The sequence below is a fragment of the Gobio gobio genome, assembly GCF_949357685.1.
Source record: "Gobio gobio genome assembly, chromosome: 17".
In the NCBI taxonomy this organism is placed as follows: Eukaryota; Metazoa; Chordata; class Actinopteri; order Cypriniformes; family Gobionidae; genus Gobio; species Gobio gobio.
The window spans coordinates 49,013,119-49,037,179 of NC_137110.1; the positions used below are offsets into that span (position 1 = coordinate 49,013,119).

Genomic DNA, 24,061 nt, shown 5'->3' on the forward strand with positions numbered 1-24,061 from the left:
TGTGATTGGTTCCCTCAAAGGTGTAACAGAAGCAGAAATGAATGTAGTTGCAAGGCGAAATCCAATCGATCTGGCTGGGTTTAGCCAGTCTAATTTAAAGGATCAGTTCACTTCAAAATGAAAATTTATATTTTACTCACACATCCAAGATGTTCATGTCTTTCTTTTTTCAGTCAAAAATAAATTAAGTTTTTTGAGGAAAACATTCCAGGATTTTTCTCCACATCAATGGATTTCAATGGCAACCAACGGTTGAAGGTTCAAATCAATGCAGTTTCAAAGGAAGGGGTTCAGAGGCTCTGCACGATCCCAGACGAGGAATAGGGTCTTATCTAGACAAACCATCGGCCATTTTAAAGAAAAAAGAAACATTTATATACTTTTAAACCTAAATTGCTCATCTTGTGCTGCTCTGCGACACCACAGATTGCACAATCAATTCCGAAAGGTCACGCTAGACATAGGCAGAAGTACTGCCCCGTGTTTATAAGCGCTCGTGCGAGGACTAATACACACATCCTTTACCAAAAAAAACTCCATCTCCAACTTCAAAATCGTCCGAAATCGCTGTTTGACCTTTTTTTGCTAAATGATGTTTGTATTAGTCTTCACACGAGCGCTTGTAAACACAGGGCGGTACTTCCACCTACGTCTAGCGTGACCTTTCCGATGTGATTTTGCAATTTGTGGCCGTCGCAGAGCAGCGCAAGATGAGCAATTTAGTTTTAAAAGTATATACATTTTTATTTTTGTATTGAAAATGACAGATGGTTTGTCTAGATAAGATCCTATTCCTCGTCTGGGATCGTGCAGAGCCTCTGAAGCCCTTCCTTTGAAACTGCATTGATTTGAACCTTCAACATTTTGGTTGCCATTGAAGTCCATTCTCTGGAATGTTTTCCTCAGAAAAACGTAAAATCTTTTCGACTAAAGAAAGAAAGACATGAACATCTTGGATGAGATGGGGGTGAGTAAAATATCAGAACATTTTCATTTTGAAGTGAACTGATCCTTTAAGTATGACTAAACAAAGGAAAAAACAATTCCGATAACTTAAAATGTGTCAGTTCTGTGAACTCAAAAGAAACAGAAAGTGCCAAATACTCAAAAAAGTTCATTTGATTAATTTAAGTTTGCCCAACTCAAACCAATTCATTATTTTGGTCATTTACAGTATGCACTCATTTGTGGCCCAAAAACTCACCATTCGAAAAATCTTGAAAAACCGTAAATATTTATTGATGATTTCAATTGTATTTTTATCCATACATCAGTATTTTTGGGTGGACACTTATAAGGGTGCTGGTTCGGGGAAAACCACCCCGTCTCGATGCCATCAGCCTCAACCCAACACAGAATGATCAAAAACCAATCAAATCACCCATGGAAAGCAATCTGGAAAAGTTGGCACACGCACAAATCATCAATGAACATGTATATCTTGGGATATCTAAAAAAAGACTTGATAAAGAACCTGTCGGATGGCCTCTTTTGTCTCTTGTCATGTATTGTGCCATGTTGTCTTTCAAAACTCCCCTTGAAAACTCTGCCTCCACAGGAAAGATCCAATGCCGAACGCAACTTCCACAACAAGGGATCTGGATAATTAGTTGAAAAGCAACACAACACACAAAATGTATGACAAGACAAAACCAATGCTCACGAAAGCTGTCAAGGAATTATTTCACTTCAGAACCAAAGAAAGAAATATTCAATTATATTTTGCAGAAAGTAAATGAAGCCTAGTATGTATTGTTTATGACAATCAAGCACATTTGTCAAACTCTCATTACTGCAATACAAATGACAGTAGTTTAACTAAATTACAGTCCAAGGGATCTTATTGGGAATCATACAAAAAACTCTGTAAATACAGTAATGTTGGATTGAAAATGTGCTTTGTTTCCATAAACATGATGCCACAAACCTTGCATCCTTAAAACAGACTTCATTATCTTCATGCGAAATGTATTTCTTATTTTATTCTCATGATTTGGTGGGTGAAGCGTGACCTGGACGTGTTTTCGTGAGGTTCACCCCGATATCCGTTACTTTTCTCCACCAGAATCGGTTCGTATTTTACAAAAAAGAGTCTCTAAAAAATAAATACAAACATTTTTAAGATTAAGATTTACTGTCACTGATCAACTTCAACAATCCCACCCGACTGTTTTTTTACCCACAGGATGTTCAGTCTTTGTCACCCTGACAACTTCAATATTCTTCAAAAATGATGTCCATTTTTTGTATTTCAGTCCATTGCCAGGATGAATAAATAAATAAATAGAAAGCAATAAATACATAAATATTGTTTGACTTTTTTTTTGTATGTTCATTTTTCTTTAAATAAATACATATTTATTTAAGGTTTTTTTTAAATGTTGGTATTTAAAAAGAGATTCCCATTGTCTTCGTCCAGATCCCAGTGAGTTAAAATCCTTCTTTCCACAGATGGGCAAAGAAAATCACGAGAAAAAAAAAACCTGAAACAGAGTGTTTTGTGTAGTGCATATGGCACAGCCCCGCTTCGTCTTGCTCTCGCTGACAGGTGAGAAGATGTTGGAGGTTTGCCCAGCACCCGGCCTAGTGCTCTTCTCCTTCAATATTAGTCCTGGACGTTTCTACAAGACAAGAAGTCACTTTGCAAAGTGTAACGAGTGACATTAAAACTCTCCGGACTGACTGGGATCCAAAAAACGTCACTGCGGAACTGTGGGCGAAAGCGGCAGGGAGGAAAACCACTCTAGGACCGGGACTCCGAGAGCGGATCAGGGAAGGGGATGGTGCTAGGACCCCTCTTCTTCAGCTTGGGCTGGGGCGTAGTAGCCAGCCAACTGCCTGAAGCGCGGTCCCCAATCGCTGAGGTACGAAAAGTCCTGCTCCGAGGTGGTGGACAGCGTACGGATGGAGCTTAGCGAGAGAGCCGGCGAGCTGCTGCCCTCGAAAGCGTAAGTCTGGAACGAGTCGTAAGGCGGCACCGATAAGTCCGCGTCCGCCTGCTCGACCTTCTTGCGTATGTAGCCTTTGAAAACCGAGAAGTCGGCCGGCCCGCCGTCTCCTACCACTCTGTTTTGGATCCACTGAGGGACGGAGCGGAGGTCAGGGCCAGAATCCGAGCTTTTGACCTCGGGAAAGTCGTAGAGGCTCCGCAGGGCGCTCATGTCGTACGCCTGGGTGTCTTGCTCTCCGCCGCCCTCGTCGTTGTACTTGATGACGTTGTCGCGCATGTCCTCCTCGTCTTCGGACATGCGCTGGCCCTTCCTGTGGCGTTTGAGGGTCAAGATCAGCAGCACCAGGACTAAAGGAACAACGAGAGACAAACAAGAGACACTTTACATCATTAGATTAGCATTGACCTCACGTTATGAAGGATAACACCGTCCTTTTGAAATATAAAAGTTCCTTGTACTATGAAAGTCGAAAAAGAGACTTTGTTGAAATTGACCTTTGAAAACATTGTGAACTTTCAGATGTAATGAGGAAGAACTAGAGGAGTAATTCATTAAAACCACTACTGTTCAAATGTCAAAAAATGCTGTCTTTCTATTCATCAAAGAATCCTGGAAAATGTACCACTGTTTCGCTAAAAATATTTTTCAACGTTGATAATAATCATACATGTTTCTTGAGCATCAGATCATCATATTAGAATGATTTCTAAGGGAATGTAATGATGCTGAAAATTCAGCTTTGATCACAGGAATAATTTACATTTGAACATATATTCACATAGAGAACAGCTATTTTAAAATGTAATAATATTTCACAATAGCTGTGGCGAGACTTTATTCAGAAACAATAAATATATTGTGAACATAAAATGGTTTGCAAAAACCTTTTCATGACGAACCTCCCAGTGCAGATCTTGACCACGGCAGAGAGGAAAGTTAACTAAATTAACCTTTGAATCTCATTTAAAAAAATATAACATTAAAGGTTAGCTTTGTTAACATATGCCTCAACATCCCTTTTCATGAGATATCATAACGCATTTATACAGTTTATTTAAAATATGCAAAGCCTACACATGTGTCAAGCGTCGCAGTTTCCGAGAAAATTACTTATTAGAAAACCAAATTGTCTCAAACAGGAAAAGGAAAATCCATTAACCTCAAATTGACTCTTCAGTAAACAACTGAGCCGCTTGTACAGCAGAAGTCGACTTCTCTCAGTGGATCACAGCACAACACGAGCAGGATATTAACAAACCGAACCTGGCATCACCGCAGCTAGGGAACAACCACATCTTCATTTTAATGAGAGACTTGTCCTTTCTGTAGCATTTCAACTACTGCATCACGAGAACAACACCTGACAAAATAATCTCACAGCAATTTCTATTAGAACTGACCCTTTGCTAAACTCCGCACCTTTTTATTACTGAATAAACTGTGAAAAATTAGATTTTCGGTGAGGTGTGCAGATAAGGTGGTAAAATAAATTGACTCGATATTACAGTTTTTTGGGTTTAGGACCCATTTCTCAATACTAAGGTCTCTTTTTCCAAAGTTCACACAGCGAGCACAACATCAGTGTATGTGGGCTAAACTGTGGATCATTTATCATTGAATGTATTTTGTGCCAAAACAAGGACTGCATCTTTCTAAATTTCAAATGACATACATTTTTTTCTCACTCAGACACAAACACCAGCATAACTCTGTGAACCTACAGGCCAATTTGCACACGTTTACACACACTCAAAATGGTTAAAATTAAAGGGGACCTAGTATGTCCCTTTTTACAAGATGTAATATAAGTCTCAGGCATCCCTAGAGTGTGTCTGAAGTTTCAGCTCAAAATACCCCACAGATCATTTATTACATCATGTTGTAAATGCCCATTTTTGAGTGGAAGGAAAAACATGCTGTTTGAGTGCATGTATCTTTAAATGCAAATGAGCTGCTGCTCCGCCTCGGATACTCCGCCAAAAACGACAACATCTGTTTGGTTTTGATGATCATCGCTAACGGACTCACGTGACATCATCATGAAAGTTTATTATCTGCATGTGTTTTAAAGCCATATCAATCTAAACTTCTGATGTATGGTTTTCTGAGCGCACACACACACCCGCAGCACGCGCACAGAAAGCTGTGTTTCAGACGGAGCGTCCCGTGAGTATTAAACTAAGTTCTCTTTCACGTCTTATTGCGCTTAAACTGTCAAACACACACAAGGTTATGTCAAAAACACACACCGTTCACATAAACACAGTCGGTTATGTCTGTGAATGTAAACAGCAAGTGAAGAAATGGCATGTGTGTATTAGATCTGTGAATGCAGTGTAATATACAGTATCTACTGCAATATCTGCTGTTAATATGAATCCAAATAAAGGAAAACAGAAAATCTCTCACTGCTCACTCCTGAATAACTTTAGTAGCTTTAATAAGAATACATTTCTTAATTGAATGCTCTGGCGAGGAGATAAACATGGCGGACTGTGTACAGCTCACTGAGGGCGGGGTCTATGCTAATAGGGCGGAGTCTGTCAGCAGTTGTGGGCGGGGCCTAAGCATGTGTGACGTCACATTGCATAGAAACTGCAAACGGCTTATTCTGAGACACTGCTTATGAAAATAGGAGTGGGCGGATTTTTACCATTATACAGTGGATGTGTACACACACTGCCGACACACATTTATGTTCACACCATGTAAAAGTAAATTTTGCATAATACTGTAGGTCCCCTTTAAGTTTAAAACCTGACATAATACAAAAATGACAACAATTTGCTACATTTCTACACACTGTAAAAAAAATATTGTCGGTTTAACTTAAAAAAGTAACCTGGTTGCCTTAAAATTTTGAGTTCATTGAAATTAAAAATTTAAGTTAATACAATGAAGGAAATTGGTTTAATAAATATAAACTTTTTTTTTGTTTGCATGTTTCACTGCATTATTACAAATAAAACACACAATTATGCAATATGCTTACAAAATCTTTTAATAATATTTGAATAAAGGGTGATGTCGATTCTCAAATGTTCATTGTATTAACTAAAAAATTTTATTTCAATGAAATAAAAATTTTAAGGCAACCAAGTAACTTACTTTTTAAATATTTTTACATTACATTACATATAATATAATATTTTTTTACAGTGCAGTAATACCATAATGAATTTTATTCTGGAAAAAAGAAGCAGAATAGCAAAAGCGTGTCAGATTCGAATCCCTCACACAGCAACAGCTGCTAATGCAGGATTGGTCAATAACATTCTACGGCGGTCAATCGATTGCATTATTCATGAGGATTTGAGACTGGTTATTAAGTGATATATCTGCCATCCCAATGTCTTCATTCACTAACAATACATGATTGAGAGAAGAAGTGTAGAAAGGATTACAAACAAATGAGACTTTCACAAAGCTTCGCCGTGAGGTGGAGTGCAGATATGAATGAGGAATTAAACATGAACTGAAAAGGCAAACAATTGAGATGGATCATTTAATAAATTAATGAGTCGGAAAACAAAAGCGGCATCCGTCTCAATAAACCAACGAATCCTTAATCTGAGCTGAATTATGTTAATTAGCGCCTGCATTTGTGATTGCATACCATCTTTCCAACATTTCATCTGTCAGTGTTGTTTCAATAAACACAGAAACGCCGGCAAAACGCACTGCAGCATTCACAGATGTGACAGGCTCTTCGAGGTCAAAGAAAAGTCCAACCCATTACAATTTGTATGTATTTAACGTGGATTTCTAGTGAGGGGAAAAAAATGTCTGACCTAATTCCATCCATGCATCTGTTTTAAGCCTCCTAAAAGTGGAGACAAAAGCAGCGATTTAGCAATGTAGGTTAGGCCTACCTCACTTATGGAGGTTTCTAGAGGTTTTAAGATTGACTGTTCAAAAGTAGCTTGCATGCACAAACCCAAAACCAAGGTATTAAACTTCATGCACCCACACCGTTTGCGCTATGGGAATGATTTACTTTTCTAAGCAATCAGATTTATGATTTTCTGGTCCAACAGATATCAGAATAGGCTCTTTTCAGTTCAGAGACCACCTAGCAACACCCTAGCAACCACCCACAATGCCCTAGAAACTACACCGCAACATCCAAGCAATCAGCTACATTTCATTTTTTAAGTTCGCAAACAAGCTGGAATAATTGATATTTATCAATTTATGTTTATTACTAAGTCAGCTAGTTTGTGTGCACTGTGTTACGCTGTAGTTTTAATGCAGTGTCATGTTCACGACATCATTGTGTTTTATGATGATGTGGAATGAAGTGCGCTCTGTGTTCAATTTTGTTGTCTGCTTTCTGCTGGACAATACATCGACATTTAATTAAATCTGCTGTCATTGTTTGGCTCTCCATCACACAGCTCACATAATGTAACAAGTAAACATGCATTTTCATTGGTTAACTATTAAATACTGTACTATAACACGTGTGGAAACTGCAACTCGAACAGCTTTTAGTTTACATCACAGTCCCATTAAGTTGAATTTTTGATTTCAAAGGGAATTTAGCTGCAACGATACAAACTATCATGATGCATAAGCTCAATATAATGTATGTGGCGCAAATTTCACATTCGGTAAGTGATCGTCTGAATATTTCATTAAGCATGTTTTCTCTCGAGGCACATGTCTGATCAAAGGCTATCCATTTTACATAATTATTAATGTTATAAGAGAGCCATTGTCTTGGCTGGCGTTCTTATCTTGAGAGGGAAACGTCTGGGGTCCGGAAAGGATTTCTTTCATCTTTCCTTTTGAGGACGAATGACAAGGATGAAAGCTCTCAGACAACCATTTATGAGAGGGTAGAAAACTGCAAAAAGTGCTAACAAAAATTCATGCATTTTAAGAAACATTTCTCAGATTTACATTTATTTCGATGCAGGATTTAATGGCCCTTTTATATGTTAAAGCTCTTGCTCTAATTATCCCAAGACTTATTTTTCTAAATACATTCCAAAAAAAGGCAAAACTTTAGATTAGGGAACACTATTCACTATTAACTAGTTGCTTATTAGCATGCATATTATTAGCATATTGGCTGTTGATTAGTGCGTATAAAACACATGCATTCACCTAGAGGATTGTTAGGAACACCATACTAATATTGTGTTTGACCCCCTTTCGCCTTCCAAACTGCCTTAATTCTACGTGGCATTGATTCAACAAGGTGCTGAAAGCTTTCTTTAGAAATGTTGGCCCATATTGATAGGAGAGCATCTGCAGTTGATGGAGATTTGTGGGATGCACATCCAGGGCACAAAGCTCCCATTCCACCACATCCCAAAGATGCTCTATTGGGTTGGGATCTGGTGACTGTGGGGGCCATTTTAGTTCAGTGAACTCATTGTCATGTTCAAGAAACCAATTTGAAATGATTGGAGCTTTGTGACATGGTGCATTATCCTGCTGAAAGTAGACATCACAGGATGGGGACGGTGGTCATAAAGGGATGGACATGGTCAGAAAAAATGCTCAGGTAGGCCGTGGCATTTAAACGATGCCCAATTGGCACTAACTGGCACTGGTGGTAACAAGGCATGATGGATCCATGTTCTCATTCTGCTTATGCCAAATTCTGACTCTACCATCTGAATGTCTCAATAGAAATCGAGACTCATCAGACCAGGCAACATTTTTCCAGTCTTCAGCTGTCCAATTTCGGTGAGCTCGTGCAACTGTGTAGCCTCTTTTTCCTATTTGTAGTGGAGATGAGTGGTACCCGGTGGGGTCTTCTGCTGTTGTAGCCCATCCGCCTCAAGGTTGTGTGTGTTGTGGCTTCACAAATGCTTTGCTGCATACCTCGGTTGTAACGAGTGGTTATTTCAGTCAAAGTTGCTCTTCTATCAGCTTGAATCAGTCGGCCCATTCTCCTCTGACCTCTAGCATCAACAAGGCATTTTCGCCCACAGGACTGCCGCATACTGGATGTTTTTCCCTTTCCACACCATTCTTTGTAAACCCTAGAAATGGTTGTGCGTGAAAATCCCAGTAACTGAGCAGATTGTGAAATACTCAGACCGGCTCGTCTGGCACCAACAACCATGCCACACTCAAAATTGCTTAAATCACCTTTCTTTCCCATTCCGACATTCAGTTTGGAGTTCAGGAGATTGCCTTGACCAGGACCACAGCCCTAAATGCATTTAAGCAACTGCCATGTGATTGGTTGATTAGATAATTGCATTAATGAGACATTGAACAGGTGTTCCTAATAATCCTTTAGGTGAGTGTATTAATGCCTTATTCTGCATGAACACATTCTACATCCCTTAATACAATCCTGTAATTAGGCATTTATTGAGGGAAAACTCATAATAATGTACATTTTAGAACTACCCTCACTTTCCTTCAACATATTTTTCCTTTATAAAGCTGAAAATGATGTCATGATGCCTTGGTGTTGCTATGTTTTGCTATGTGGTTGCTAGGGTGTTCTAGGAAGTTGTTTACTAGTCCAAGTCAAAAGAGTCCATTCTCAAGTCTCTGTGAATGAAAATCATTAGTCAGATCACATAGAAAAGTAAAATGCTCTTACGCCTTTATTTTAAGGGAAAAGAAAGTAGGCATTTTAAACCAAGGCATTTACACAGACACAGAATGGATGGATGGATGGAGTGATGGATGGATGGAGTGATGGATGGATGGATGGATGGATGGATGGATGGATGGATGGATGGATGGATGGATGGATGGATGGATGGATGGATGGATGGATAGATAGATAGATAGATAGATAGATAGATAGATAGATAGATAGATAGATAGATAGATAGATAGATAGATAGATAGATAGATAGATAGATAGATAGATAGATAGATAGATAGATAGATAGATAGATAGATAGATAGATAGATAGATAGATAGATAGATAGAATGATTGAATGATTGATTTATGGAAGATTTATGGACGGCTTATCTGGTAGAACAGGGCACACAGTGTATTAAAGTTTGAGCGCATTATGAAGGCTCTAGCTGTGAAGTTGAAGCTATTTTTGCTCACCATGAACCATCCGTCTAACGTGAGCTTTGCAAGCAGCTCCAACCATATGAAAACTGACAAAGCGGCATACAAACAAGGCAGAAAATGAACAACACACTCGGCCCCTTTTCCAGAAATGACAAATAAATCTGATACGGCAATTTCCAATTCATGCACCGTAGCCCACACCTGGAGTTTCACAACTTCCCTTTCACATTTCACAGGACAAACCGGTGAGAGGCATTATTATTACTTACTGCTGTTTATTTCTTTCAGCCGACACTTTCTGTCAGTGTTTATCTACCCTAAACATGTTCGGAGGTTCGGAAAAGATGGCAGGTATATTAATCTGCGTAACTGACTCACAATAGGCAGTTGTTTACTGACCAAAAAATAGCTAAAAACACCCGAGCGAATAATGCCGCAGACGGCGCGACTCCTCACAGAAGCGCCCTGGCTCTTTGATTCAGTCTTTTTTCCAAAAGCCATGGAGAGATAAGTCTTTGACCGAGCTCTCCCTTCATGTTATTCTACGATTCTGGCATGATCAAGGACTCTAAGTGGCCGCGAGCCAGGTAAAGTGAATTGAGTTTCACGGACTGCATTTGTAGTGCATGATGCATACTAAATGACGCTCAGCATTAAAGTGGTAATTCCGGCAAAGACGACACGAGATGCATGCATGCAGACTAGTCTTTAGACACATTAGGGGATTACATGCATCGATTGCATAGGCTGGTTTAGAATTAGCAAGAATTGAATCACTAAAAGGTCGCAGCACATTTTTTTCCCCTCCAACAACCCACCACACTTTCTCCATCTGGAATGAGCTACGAATCCAGACCCCCATCGCGTCCTACGCTCTCACAGTCGTACTGAAGGTATGGGGTGAAGAACCGCATTATGTACCTGCCCTTGTGAAACATGTTGCGACTCCTTGCCGTGCAGATGTTCGGTTAAGCGGACCTGACAAGACGGCTAATTTACCCTTGGGCGGCGGGTGGCCAGGACTCCCATCATGGCAGATGGGCTGTAATTGGGACGGATGTGTGCAGATGCCTTGCTGCGCCCAAATGGATTTATCACGTCTCCCTCAGAATGAACTGATGGAGGGGTTGTTTGTTTGAAGGTAATTAGGCAGAAATTTGTTTTCATTCCCTCCTTATCATGCCACAAATTGATCTAATAGGAAGGGTGCGGCATTCAAGGAAGCCTGTGATCAGGAGGGACGACGTCATGAGATCTATCCAATCTGTGCACTCAACGCCTGGGAGAAGAAGAGGAGAGATTCTGGTGAAACTTTTTAGACAAAAAAAGTAATCTGGTGATTACATTTAGACAAGTCTAGAAAAGACTGGTCTAGATTAAACCAGACTACAATAGTCTCTTGAACCACATGAGAAAGCCACAATAGAAAAGTTATAACAACATTTAAGGAATAAGGTAAGAGGGGCTGAGCAAATTGAATATTGATCAATCAAAAGCCAGAAACTGTGCTTTCAAACATCTAAGATTTTAAACAACTAGCATTAAACTTTCTTCCGTTTCTGCTTTTCAGCTTCACTGTGCTGCTTCAGTTGTAATTGATGTTCATTACAGAAGAGGATCGTGTCCTTTGGGATGACAATTACATTGAATTATTAATTAGACATCAAATTTGAGGTGCTTCGCTCACACATTAATACTAATGACAAGATGATGAGATGATGATGAAAATGAGTGCTATTTGTTCATGCAAAAACTCACCAGCATAATGCTAGAGTGTTGTGAGTAGCTGCTTGGGCAATGCTATGCCATTGCTAAGGTGTTTTACTATGCAGCTGTTAGATGTTCTAGCTGATTGCTAGGTGGTACTATAATGCACCCTCAAGTCTGTGAGATGGCCGCTCCCTTTCGACCTTTTGGCATGCCCACTACCGTTTGGGCACACCCCTACATTTTGGCACACCCCTACATTTTCGGAACCCCCACTGCCATTTGACATATCCCCAACGTTTTGGCACACCCCTACCTATCAACATGACCCCAAACAGTTGGACATGCCCCCAACTGTTCGGCATGCCCCCTACCTTTCAGCATGCCCCCAACCATTCGACACACCCCCTACTTTTTGCCACAGCCCTACCTTTCAGCCCGCCCCCAACCATTCGACACGCCCCCTACTTTTTGGCACACTCCTACCTTTGAGCACGCCCCCAACCATTGGACACACTCCCTACTTTTTGGCACACTCCTACCTTTCAGCACGCCCCCAACCATTGGACACACTCCCTACTTTTTGGCACACCCCTACCTTTCAGCACGCCCCCAACCATTCGACACGCCCCCTGCTTTTTAGCACACGCCTATCTTTCAGCATGTCTTACCCTTTCAACCATTCGACATGCCCCCTACTTTTTGGCACACTCCTACCTTTCAGCACTCCCCCAACCATTCGACACGCTTACTTCTTTTTGGCACACTCCTACCTTTCAGCACGCCCCCAACCATTCGACACGCTTACTTCTTTTTGGCACACCCCTACCATTCAGCACTCCCCCAACCATTCGACACACCCCCTATTTTTAAGCACACCCCTATCTTTCAGCATGTCTTACCCTTTCAAATGTTCGACCTGCCCCCTACCTTTCAGCAGTCTCCCAACCATTCGACACGCTCACTTCTTTTTGGCACACTCCTACCTTTCAGCACGCCCTCAACCATTTGACACACTCCCTACTTTTTGCCACACCCCTACCTTTCACCACGCCCCCAACCATTCGACACACTCCCTACTTTTTGGCACACCCCTACCTTTCAGCACGCCCCCAACCATTCGACACACTCCCTACTTTTTGGCACACCCCTACCTTTCAGCACGTCCCCAACCATTCGACACACTCCCTACTTTTTGCCACACCCCTACCTTTCAGCACGCCGCCAACCATTCGAAACACTCCCTACTTTTTGGTACACCCCTATTTTTAAGCACACCCCTATCTTTCAGCATGTCTTACCCTTTCAAATGTTCGACCTGCCCCCTACCTTTCAGCACGCCCCCAACCATTCGACACACTGCCTACTTTTTGGCACACCCCTATCTTTTATCATGTCTCAACCATTCAACATGCCCCGTTTCAACTGTTCAAAGCACTACCTGCCTTTCAACATGCCCCAAAACAGTTGGACATGCCCCTTACTGTTTAGCATGCCCCCTACCTTTCAGCACGCCCCCAACCATTCGACACGCCCCCTACTTTTTGGCACACCCTATCTTTCAGCATGCCTTACCTTTCAACTGTTCGACGTGCCCCCTACATTTCAGCACGCCCCCAACCATTCGACACACACCCTACTTTTTGGCACACCCCTATCTTTTATCATGTCTCAACCGTTCAACATGCCCTGTTTCAACTTTTCAAAGCACCCCCTACCTTTCAGCACGCCCGAACCATTTGCCACGCCCCCTACTTTTTGCCACACCCCTATCTTACAGCACTCCCCCTACCTTTCAATATGCCCCCAACCATTCGTCACGCCCCATACTTTTTGCCACACCCCTATCTTACAGCACTCCCCCTACCTTTCAGCATGCCACAAACCATTCGACACACTCCCTACTTTTTGGCACACCCCTATCTTTTATCATGTCTCAACCGTTCAACATGCCCCATTTCAACTGTTCAAAGCACCCCCTACTTTTCAGCACACTCCCAACCATTTGACACGCCCCCTACTTTTTGCCACACCCCTATCTTTCAGCATGCCCCAACTGTTCAGCACACCCCAAACCATTCGTCACGCCCTATACTTTTAGGCACACTCCTAGCTTTCAGCACGCCCCCAACCGTTCAACACGCTCCCTATCTTTCAGTATACCCCCAACCGTTCGGCACTCTCCCTACCTTTCAACACACCCCCTACCATTTGTCATGCCCTATACTTTTTGGCACACCTCTATCTTTCAGCACAATCCCTACAATTTGTCATGCCCCATACTTTTTGCCACACCCCTATCTTACAGCACTCCCCCTACCTTTCAGCATGCCACAAACCATTCGACACACTCCCTACTTTTTGGCACACCCCTATCTTTTATCATGTCTCAACCGTTCAACATGCCCCATTTCAACTGTTCAAAGCACCCCCTACTTTTCAGCACACTCTCAGTATACCCCCAACCGTTCGGCACCCTCCCTACCTTTCAACACACCCCCTACCATTCCTCATGCCCTATACTTTTTGGCACACCTCTATCTTTCAGCACACCCCCTCCATTCAGCATGCCCCCAACCGTTCGGCACTCCCCTTACCTTTCTGTATGTCCCCTACCATTCGTCACGCCCCATACTTTTTGGCACACCTCTATCTTTCAGCATGGCCCCAAAAGTCTTATTTCAAGTATTTTTTTATGGTTTTAGTTTTAGTTTCAGTTATAATAATATCTAAACTTGATGCTTAAATGTTTACAAATATTATTTTATTCACAAAACTAAAAATGTATTTATTTGGGAATAAAGTGGATAGGGAAGAAAAAGCATAAACAATGCTTTCAAAGACTTCCCTTACTAAAAGTATGAGTAATAATGATAGTGATGCTTGACTGCGCAAACACGACTAATTAAACAGAAAGGATGTGCGTCTGATGACCCGCACACGACTTATAAATGATTTACCGCATGGAAGATGAGCAACAGGGAGGAAACAAAAAAACTGCTCAGTTGACTGAGAACAATTCATGTCGCATACTTTCACATGATGAGCGACTGCAGAGGACAGAGAGAGAGAGAGAGAGAGAGAGAGAGAGAGAGAGAGAGAGAGAGAGAGCAAGAGGGATGAGAAAAGCTCTAAGTGGAGAGGAGAGAAATAAAGAAAGATATACTGAGGCCAAAAGAAAGTCATAAAACTTTTAGAGATGACAACAGAACCGCAGTCCAACAGCTCTTCTACACGGGAACCGGAGTGCCGTGGATGTCTGGAAAGGCTGCTCTATTTAAAGCGCTCAGCGATCCGCGGGGACATCGGTGCTGATGCTGCTCTTTTTTGCCAGCGAGGGCTGCATCCGTCCCGAGCTTCCCTTAACTCACCCGTTCTCCGCTAGAGAGGCTGGATGTCATTCACTGAGGCCTATATTGTGTGTGTGTGTGTGTGTGTGTGTGTTCGCTCTGCGTGAACAAAAGCTTTCATACTCCGCCTGATAGAGGATGAGCAACTACAGTCGGTGGGCAGAGGATGCTGAATGAAATATTGATCAGCTTTCATGTCATTCTAGCTTTGTTTTTTGCCTCCTACCACATTTGAACCCACGAGCAAGGTTTTAAAGAATGATGATGGACCATTAAAAGAGTTACAGCGGCCGTGGAGGTAAACATGATGTGTGTGTGTACAGGCAGCACAAATGTTCAGTGCTCCATAAATGCAGATATTAATGCTCAAACACGCATTCTCAATTGATGTACTCGCATCTTGGAGATCCATCAGTCACCTGGTGATCTATGTTTTGTTAAAGGTGAAATCATATTAACGAGTGAACCTTCTATTCATTCACATCACTGACCCACATACTGTATATAAATGCTGAAGAAATCTTCTGGGACATTTACTACTTAATATCTATTGGCAGCATACCATAAATAATACATGCAGGAGTGTGTACATTATGAACGAACAATGGAAATCAATGGAAAGCTATCAGACGAGAACTGTGAGCAAATGTTTGAAATATGCGAGCAAATGTTTGAATGCATCTACACATTTTTTCCACAATTTTATAATCAAATAATATTTGCAATGCATTCAAACTTCGACTTAAAAAGGTTTCTGAGACCATGAGAGACCAATTCATTTAAATGTGTAAAATATTTTGACTTGAATTTATTCATTTGGCAGATGATTTTATCCAAAACGAACAGTTAACTCAAGCTATAAATTGCATCAGCTCATTTGTCTACTAGGATTCAAACCCATGATGACCTCTGCAATTTTCATGAAGTTGGTCCTCAACATGCTGTCAAATCTATCACACTGCATCAAAGCTATAACCATAACATAATATAATATGCCTACAGCATGAGACTGGTGTGAACTCGGTCTGTAAAAGTCTCTCATCATGCAACAAAAAACAAGCAAACGTCGTTATTTTTATGTGAGCATGTGATGCAACTATCTGTAACGCATTTTACATTCAACAAACTCCACCCACAGGAATTACATCAGTAATGCGTAACAAGTTCATCCACCTAGAAAAGTAGTCCAAGCTCAAAATGACAATTTACACAACACTAAAACACATTCTTTACTTAAAGGATTAGTTCACTTTTAAATACACTTTTGCTGATATTTTACTCACCCCCATGTCATCCAAGATGTCCATGTCTTTCTTTCTGGAGTCAAAAAGAAATTAAGGTTTTCGATGAAAACATTCCAGGATTTTTCTCCATATAATGGACTTCAATGGGCTCCAAACGGTTCAAGGTCCAAATGACAGTTTCAGTGCATCTTCAAAGGGCTTTAAACGATACCAGACGATAAATAAGGGTCTTATCTAGTGAAACGATCAGTTTCTGCGAGAAACCGAGCAGTATTTATGCTATTATTTTACCTCTTATCAGACGAACGTGATCATCTCTGAGCTCCGCCATAACTTCCGCTAAGTGAGGTCAAAATACGAGCATGGTCATAGATGTATACGTAGATGCCTCATAAGCGCCTGCACGGATCAGTAGAATGAGGAATCTACGATCACTATATCTATGACCACGCTTGTATTTTGACCTCACTTAGCGGAGCTCAGAGATGATCACGTTCGTCTGATAAGAGGTCAAATAATAGCATAAATACTGCTCGGTTTCTCGCAGAAACTGATCGTTTCACTTGATAAGACCCGTATTCATCATCTGGTATCGTTTAAAGCCCTTTGAAGCTGCACTGAAACTGTCATTTGGACCGAGGACCGTTTGGAGCCCATTGAAGTCCATTATATGGAGAAAAACACTGGACTGTTTTCATCCAAAACCTTCATTTCTTTTCGACTGATGAAAGAAAGACATGGACATCTTGGATGACATGGGGGTGAGTAAATTATCAGCAAAAGTTGATTTAAAAGTGAACTAATCCTTTAAGTTTCTTGCCTGCTTGGATTCCTGAAGCATGCATTTCACATGTGTAGTTAGAGGCCAGATTATGCTCTTTTACAAAGTCTTGATGTTGTTTTTGGGCTCTAGTACAGGTTTTATGCTTGAATGTTGATTATTTCCTCATATTCTCCCTTGTTGCAGCTCGTCTCTTCCCAGTCTGTCAGTCACGCTCTGTTTAGTTCCTGTCTCTATGAAGCCCCTCCTTCTCAAAAGCACAATGTGCTCTGATTGGTCGGCTGGGGCAGTGTGTTGTGATTGGTGAAGCGCTTTGGGCATGTTTGGGAAATGTCCCTCCCCTTACCATAACCACCCGTTTCAACACACTACTAGCTAACTCAACCAGGCTCCGCCCCTTTATTCTGCGTATTAATTATTTAAATGAGGAATATTGTGACGTGTTCGTTCCCGGAAGAAAACTCAAGACTACATTGGAGGCGTTTCAGTGCGTTCAGAAACAAGGAAACTGATATAGAGAAGAACTCCCGCTGGAGGGACATTTTCATAGCCTGATGTCGTCATACTCAATTCTAGTCAGAATATGAGTCTGATGCTGCTCTGTTGGGCTGTGTGTATGGGGCGTGTTTCAACCAAACCAGGAAAGACCTCTATTGGACAGACCTACAACCAATCAGAGCAACGGAGCGTTGCATAACGTTAGTTGTCACATGTCAACAGAACTCAACTGCACTGTGTTGCCAAGTCCGCGGGTTGAAGCGACCCCAATTATGTGATATACAGACCCAGGGGTGCGAATTTTTAGCATGTAGCCCTGTCAAAATAACACATATTTTACCCCCCAAATGCCATTTTTTTTCCGGAGAACCCCCCGGAAAGCTATTGGGCTTGTTTTTGGTTAGTTTTGAGTAGCAATTGGGCGGGTTTTGTTGTAAAAACTTGGCTACGCAGTCTGCCCGCACGCTGGGATAAGTAATTTTAGAAGAAAAGATGAGTGTAAACGATCTTTGCCGGTGTGGTAAAAAAATAATTTAAGGAAACACAGAGTATTTACCAACACGATCATCATTTCTGAGAGAAATAGTAACGGTGAATGCATATACGAACAAGTTCTCCGTTTAGGATTAGAACAAATTCAACCCAAGCGCCTTTGATGACGTGGATGATTACGTTACTGTTGATCATCTGTCCATCATCGTCTAAAGCCCGCCCTGACAATTTCATTGGTCCGAACAGTTTCTGTTCAGGCATAATTACTCCTCTACGGATCAAGTCCAGACCGGTCTGCCCGAGCTCAAATGTTGTGGGCGGGGCTAAGTTCGGCTGGCATCCAGGCTAACGTTTTCATGCTCAAACAGCAACATTACACACTTAAGACAGATGAACATGTAAAAAAGCATAATAGGTCCTCTTTAAGAAACTGAGGAATGCTTTGAATTGCATTCTCACAGACAGTGACATCAATGAAAAAAAGTTGCTGGAGTAAAAGTTTTTACCTATGAGGATGAGAATGCACACCAGCAGTGCGATGAGAGCGCCGGGGCTGAGCGCAGCAGACATGGAGTAGGCCGTGGCGTTGCAGGACTGAATGGCTCCATTCGTATCACAGCCGCACACGTGGATGGTGAACGTTCCCGTGCTGCTGAGGGCCGGAGGGCCGCTGTCCACCACCAGAATGGGCAACAGGTACACGTTCTGCTCCTGACGGTTGAATCCAGACCGCTGCATCCTGATGCCGGCTGTGTTTTCTACAGAGTCAGGGAGAGGAGAGCACAGTCAGAATGTTACTTTTGGCAAATCTGGCTCAACATATACTCTAAAAAAAAAAGGTTATATATGGCACCAAAAATGGTTCTTGGCTCGTAATCATAGGAGAACCTTTTTTAGTGCTATATAGCACCAATTTTGGTTCTTCAGCGGTTCTTCAGAGGTTTTTCACCAGTTCTTTGACTAAGGTGCTATATAGCACCGCATATACAGAACATGTTTAGATATGGTGCTATATAGCACCAAAAGTGGTTCCTCTATGATTATGACGAAGAACCATTTTTGGTGCCATATAGAACCTTTTTATTTTTTAGAGTGTATTATAAATATATCTGTTATTCATACTAACAATATGCCTAATTTTGTTATCACTGAAAAGATGAACCTGAAGCCAGTCTAATTAAACAGGACTTCTATTTAAGACCAATTAGTCAACTTGCTGTTGTAAATTAAAAAATTAATACTTTTCAGCAAGGACATATTAAAACTGATCAAAACAATGACACTGTTACAAGAACATTCAATTAAAAAAAAATGCTGTTTTTTAAAACTTTTTATTTCTGAGCTTCGCCATTTACCGGTCTAAAGTTTGGAAACAAGAAGTCTCTTCTGCTCATCAGGACTGCATTTATTTAATCAGAAATACAGAAAAAAAAACAGTAAAATTGTGAAATATTATTACAATTTAAAATAGCTTATTTCTATGTGAGTAAATGTTAAAATGTATTTTATTCCTGTGATCAAAGCTGAATTTTTAGCATCATTACTACCGAATGTTAGTGGTGTTATAACAAAGTGAACAGCAACTGAGCCACGAAGTGGTAGGCCACGTCAAATCACAGAGTGGGGTCAGCTCATGCTGAGGGTCACAGGGTGCAGAAGACACCAACTTTCTGCAGAGTCAATCGCTACAGACCTCCAAACTTCTGTGGCCTTCAGATGAGCTCAAGAACAGTGTGTAGAGCTTCATGGAATGGGTTTCCATGGCCGAGCAGCTCATCCAAGCCTTACCTCACCAAGTGGGGCAAATGCAGTGGGGTAAAGCCTCTAGAGCAGTGGAGACGCGTTCTCTGAGTGACCAATCACGCTTCTCTGTCTGGCAATCCCATGGACGAGTCTGGGTTTGGCAGTTGCCAGGAGAACGATACTTGCCTGACTGCATTGTGCCAAGTGTAAAGTTTGGTGGAGGGGGATTGTGGTGGGGGTTTTTTTCAGGGGTTGGGCTTGGCCCCTTAGTTCCAGTGAAAGGAACTCTTAATGCTTCAGCATACCAAGACATTTTGGACAATTTCATGCTCCCACATTTGTGGGAACAGTTTGGGGACGGCCCCTTCCTGTCCCAACATGACTGACCAGTGCACAAAGCGTCGCTCCATAAAGACATGGATGAGCAGTTTGGTGTGGAGGAACTTGACTGGCCTGCAGTCCTGACCTCAACCCGATTGAACACCTTTGGGATGAATTAGAGCGGAGACTGAGAGCCAGGCCTTCTCGTCCAACATCAGTGCCTGACCTCACAAATGCGCTTCTAGAAGAATTCCCATAAACACACTCCTAAACCTTGTGGAAAGCCTTCCCAGAAGAGCTGAAGCTGTTAGAGCTGCAAAGGTTGGGCCAACTCCATATTAAACCCTACGGATTAACAATGGGATGTTCATGTGCATGTAAAGGCAGGCGTCCCAAAACTTTTGGCAATATAGTGTAATTTTGAAACCCATATCAGGCGTAAAATGTCACCACTTCTGACATGTGTGCAACGTTTCATGAGTTTTCGAGCATGGGCCCTCAAAAATGCACTTAATTTCGGAGAAGTTCCTCAGAACTGCCCCAAATGCTTTTACAGCCGGCTGCTGAAACACCAGACGTATGAATGTGACTAACACTGGAAAATACTGTGAAAAAACTACAGCAACAACTCAACTAATGGACTTGCATATGGGCACACAAGCCATCCATCACGCAGGACATACATCACTGTCAGCTACACCGCTAGAGCACGACTTACTGATAAATACAGCACGCGTTACCAGATCCGTTAGAGAGACGGAGGATTTTTGCTGAGTAAAAGCACTATGACATTGTGACTTGACTGGAACAGTAAATCTTCTCTCAAATGCTCTCTCATTCACATAAATATAACACACACACACACACACACACACACACACACCAACCATCAAATAGACAACAAATCCATTTCCCTTTCTAAAGTCTAAAAACGTCAGAAATGGAGACATTACCACAAGCAAACAACAGCTGGGTTGTTTTCCCTCAGTAAATATACTGAGATGTGTTTTAAAATATGACGGAGACAGTCATTGATTGGCTTGTGTCAAATCCATCAACCAATCATTTATTAAAGAGCACGGAGCCGTGACCTTTTAATATTAATCTAGTTGGGCCGCCTCTTACTGGCAAACACCTAAATGACAAAAAGAGGACGCAGAAGGAAATCATTGATTGAGTTCAGCACCTCGTATCAGCGTTCAGATTAGCTTCATAATTGATTTCCAGTCATCAAAAGCGGTGAATCAAATTTAGTGCTTGCGTTTATAAGAGTTTCTGCACTTTTTGACCGATGGATTACTATGACCTTTCCAGTCGTTGGATATGGATTTTTAAAAATGATTAAATTCGCTAACAAGTGACACACAGAAAAAAATCGACTCAAAGGAATGATTCGCTCACAAATCGGACATCACTACGAACAGGTTTTACTGTACACAAGACAAGAACAATAACTAACTTGCAAAATACAATGTACATAATCTCTGAATTGCCATGCAGAGTTTAGCTAATATGTTAATGTTAATATGTATATGCTAATATGACACATTCATGTTTCATGTGTTTTTATTGTTTTTGCAGCTCACTAAGGCTGCATTTATTAATAAATATTGTAAAATATTATTACAACTAAAATAGGTGTTTTATCCATCCATCCATCCATCCATCTTCTTCCGCTTTATCCAGGGCCGGGTCGCGGGGGCAGCAGTCTAAGCAGAGATGCCCAGACTTCCCTCTCCCTAGACACTTCCTCTAGCTCTTCCGGGGGGACACCAAGGGGTTCCCAGGCCAGCCGGAAGACATAGTCCCTCCAGCGTGTCCTTGGTCTTCCCCGGGGCCTCCTCCCGGTTGGACATGCCCGAAACACCTTCCCGGGAAGGCGTTCGGGAGGCATCCGGAACAGATGCCCGAGCCACCTCAGCTGACCCCTCTCGATGTGGAGGAGCAGCGGCTCTACTCCGAGTTCCTCCCGAGTGACTGAGCTTCTCACCCTATCCCTAAGAGAGCGCCCAGCCACCCTGCGGAGAAAGCTCATTTCGGCCGCCTGTATCCGGGATCTTGTCCTTTCGGTCATGACCCAAAGCTCATGACCATAGGTGAGAGTAGGAACGTAGATTGACCGGTAAATCGCGAGCTTCGCCTTACGGCTTAGCTCTTTCTTCACCACAACAGACCGGTACATCGACCGCATTACTGCAGAAGCTGCACCGATCCGTCTGTCAATCTCCCGTTCCATCCTCCCCTCACTCGTGAACAAGACCCCTAGATACTTGAACTCCTCCACTTGAGGCAGGAACTCTCCACCAACCTGAAGTGGGCAAACCACCCTTTTCCGACTGAGAACCATGGCCTCGGATTTGGAGGTGCTGATCCTCATCCCAGCCGCTTCACACTCGGCTGCAAACCGTCCCAGTGCATGCTGAAGGTCCTGGTTAGAAGGGGCCAACACGACAACGTCATCCGCAAAGAGCAGAGACGAAACCGCGTTGTCCCCAAACCTGACACCCTCCGGCCCCTGGCTGCGCCTAGAAATTCTGTCCATAAAAATTATGAACAGAACCGGCGACAAAGGGCAGCCCTGCCGGAGTCCAACATGCACCGGGAACAAGTCTGACTTACTGCCGGCAATGCGGACCAAACTCCTGCTTCGGTCGTACAGGGACCGGACAGCCCTTAGCAAAGGACCCCCAACTCCATACTCCCCGAGCACCCTCCACAGGATGCCGCGAGGGACACAGTCGAATGCCTTCTCCAAATCCACAAAACACATGTGGACTGGTTGGGCAAACTCCCATGAACCCTCCAGCACCCTGTAGAGGGTATAGAGCTGGTCCAGTGTACCACGGCCCGGACGAAAACCAGACTGTTCCTCCTGAATCCGAGGTTCTACTATCGGCCGTATTCTCCTCCCCAGTACCCTGGCATAGACTTTCCCGGGGAGGCTGAGAAGTGTGATCCCCCTGTAGTTGGAACACACCCTCCGGTCCCCCTTCTTAAAAAGAGGGACCACCACCCCGGTCTGCCATCCCAGAGGCACTGTCCCCGACCGCCACGCGATGTTGCAGAGGCGTGTCAGCCAAGACAGCCCCACAACATCCAGAGACTTGAGGTACTCAGGGCGGATCTCATCCATCCCCGGTGCCTTGCCACCGAGGAGTTTCTTGACCACCTCGGTGACTTCAGCTTGGGTGATGGACGAGTCCTCCTCTGAGCCTCCAGCCTCTGCTTCCTCAATGGAAGACGTGATGGCGTGATTGAGGAGATCCTCGAAGTATTCCTTCCACCGTCCGACGACATCCCCAGTTGAGGTCAACAGTCGCCCATAGCCACTGTAAACAGCGTTGGTAGGGCACTGCTTCCCCCTCCTGAGGCGCCGGACGGTTTGCCAGAATCTATTCGAGGCCAGCCGATAGTCCTTTTCCATGGCCTCACCGAACTCCTCCCAGGCCCGAGTTTTTGCCTCCACAACCAACCGGGCTGCAGTCCGTTTAGCCTGCCGGTACGTGTCAGCTGCCTCAGGAGTCCCACAAGCCAACCAGGCCCGATAGGACTCCTTCTTCAGCTTGACGGCATCCCTTACTTCCGGTGTCCACCACCGGGTTCGGGGATTGCCGCCTCGACATGCACCGGAGACCTTACGGCCACAGCTCCGAGCGGCCGCTTTGACAATGGAGGTGGAGAACATGGTCCATTCGGACTCAATATCTCCAGCCTCCCTCGGGATCCGGTCGAAGTTCTGCCGGAGGTAGGAGTTGAAGATCTCTCTGACAGGAGACTCGTCCAAACGTTCCCAGCAGACCCTTACAGTACGCTTGGGTCTACCGAGTCTGTCCAACTTCCTCCCCCGCCATCGGATCCAACTCACCACCAGGTGGTGATCAGTTGACAGCTCCGCCCCTCTCTTCACCCGAGTGTCCAAGACATACGGCCGCAGGTCAGATGAAACGACCACAAAGTCGATCATTGA

General features: G+C 43.0%; 1 protein-coding gene across 1 annotated transcript in view; it reads right to left on the bottom strand.

The window, feature by feature from the left end:
* Positions 1-1,219: 1,219 nt before the first annotated feature.
* Positions 1,220-24,061, bottom strand: part of cdh22 (cadherin 22) — a 325,753-nt gene continuing 302,911 nt past the window's right edge. The window contains exons 12-13 of the mRNA XM_079840198.1: positions 18,537-18,788; positions 1,220-3,298 (exon numbers count right to left, since the gene is read on the bottom strand). Of these exons, the coding sequence (XP_079696324.1) occupies positions 2,787-3,298; positions 18,537-18,788 (764 nt within the window). The 3' untranslated portion in view covers positions 1,220-2,786. The remainder of the gene's footprint in view (positions 3,299-18,536; positions 18,789-24,061) is intronic.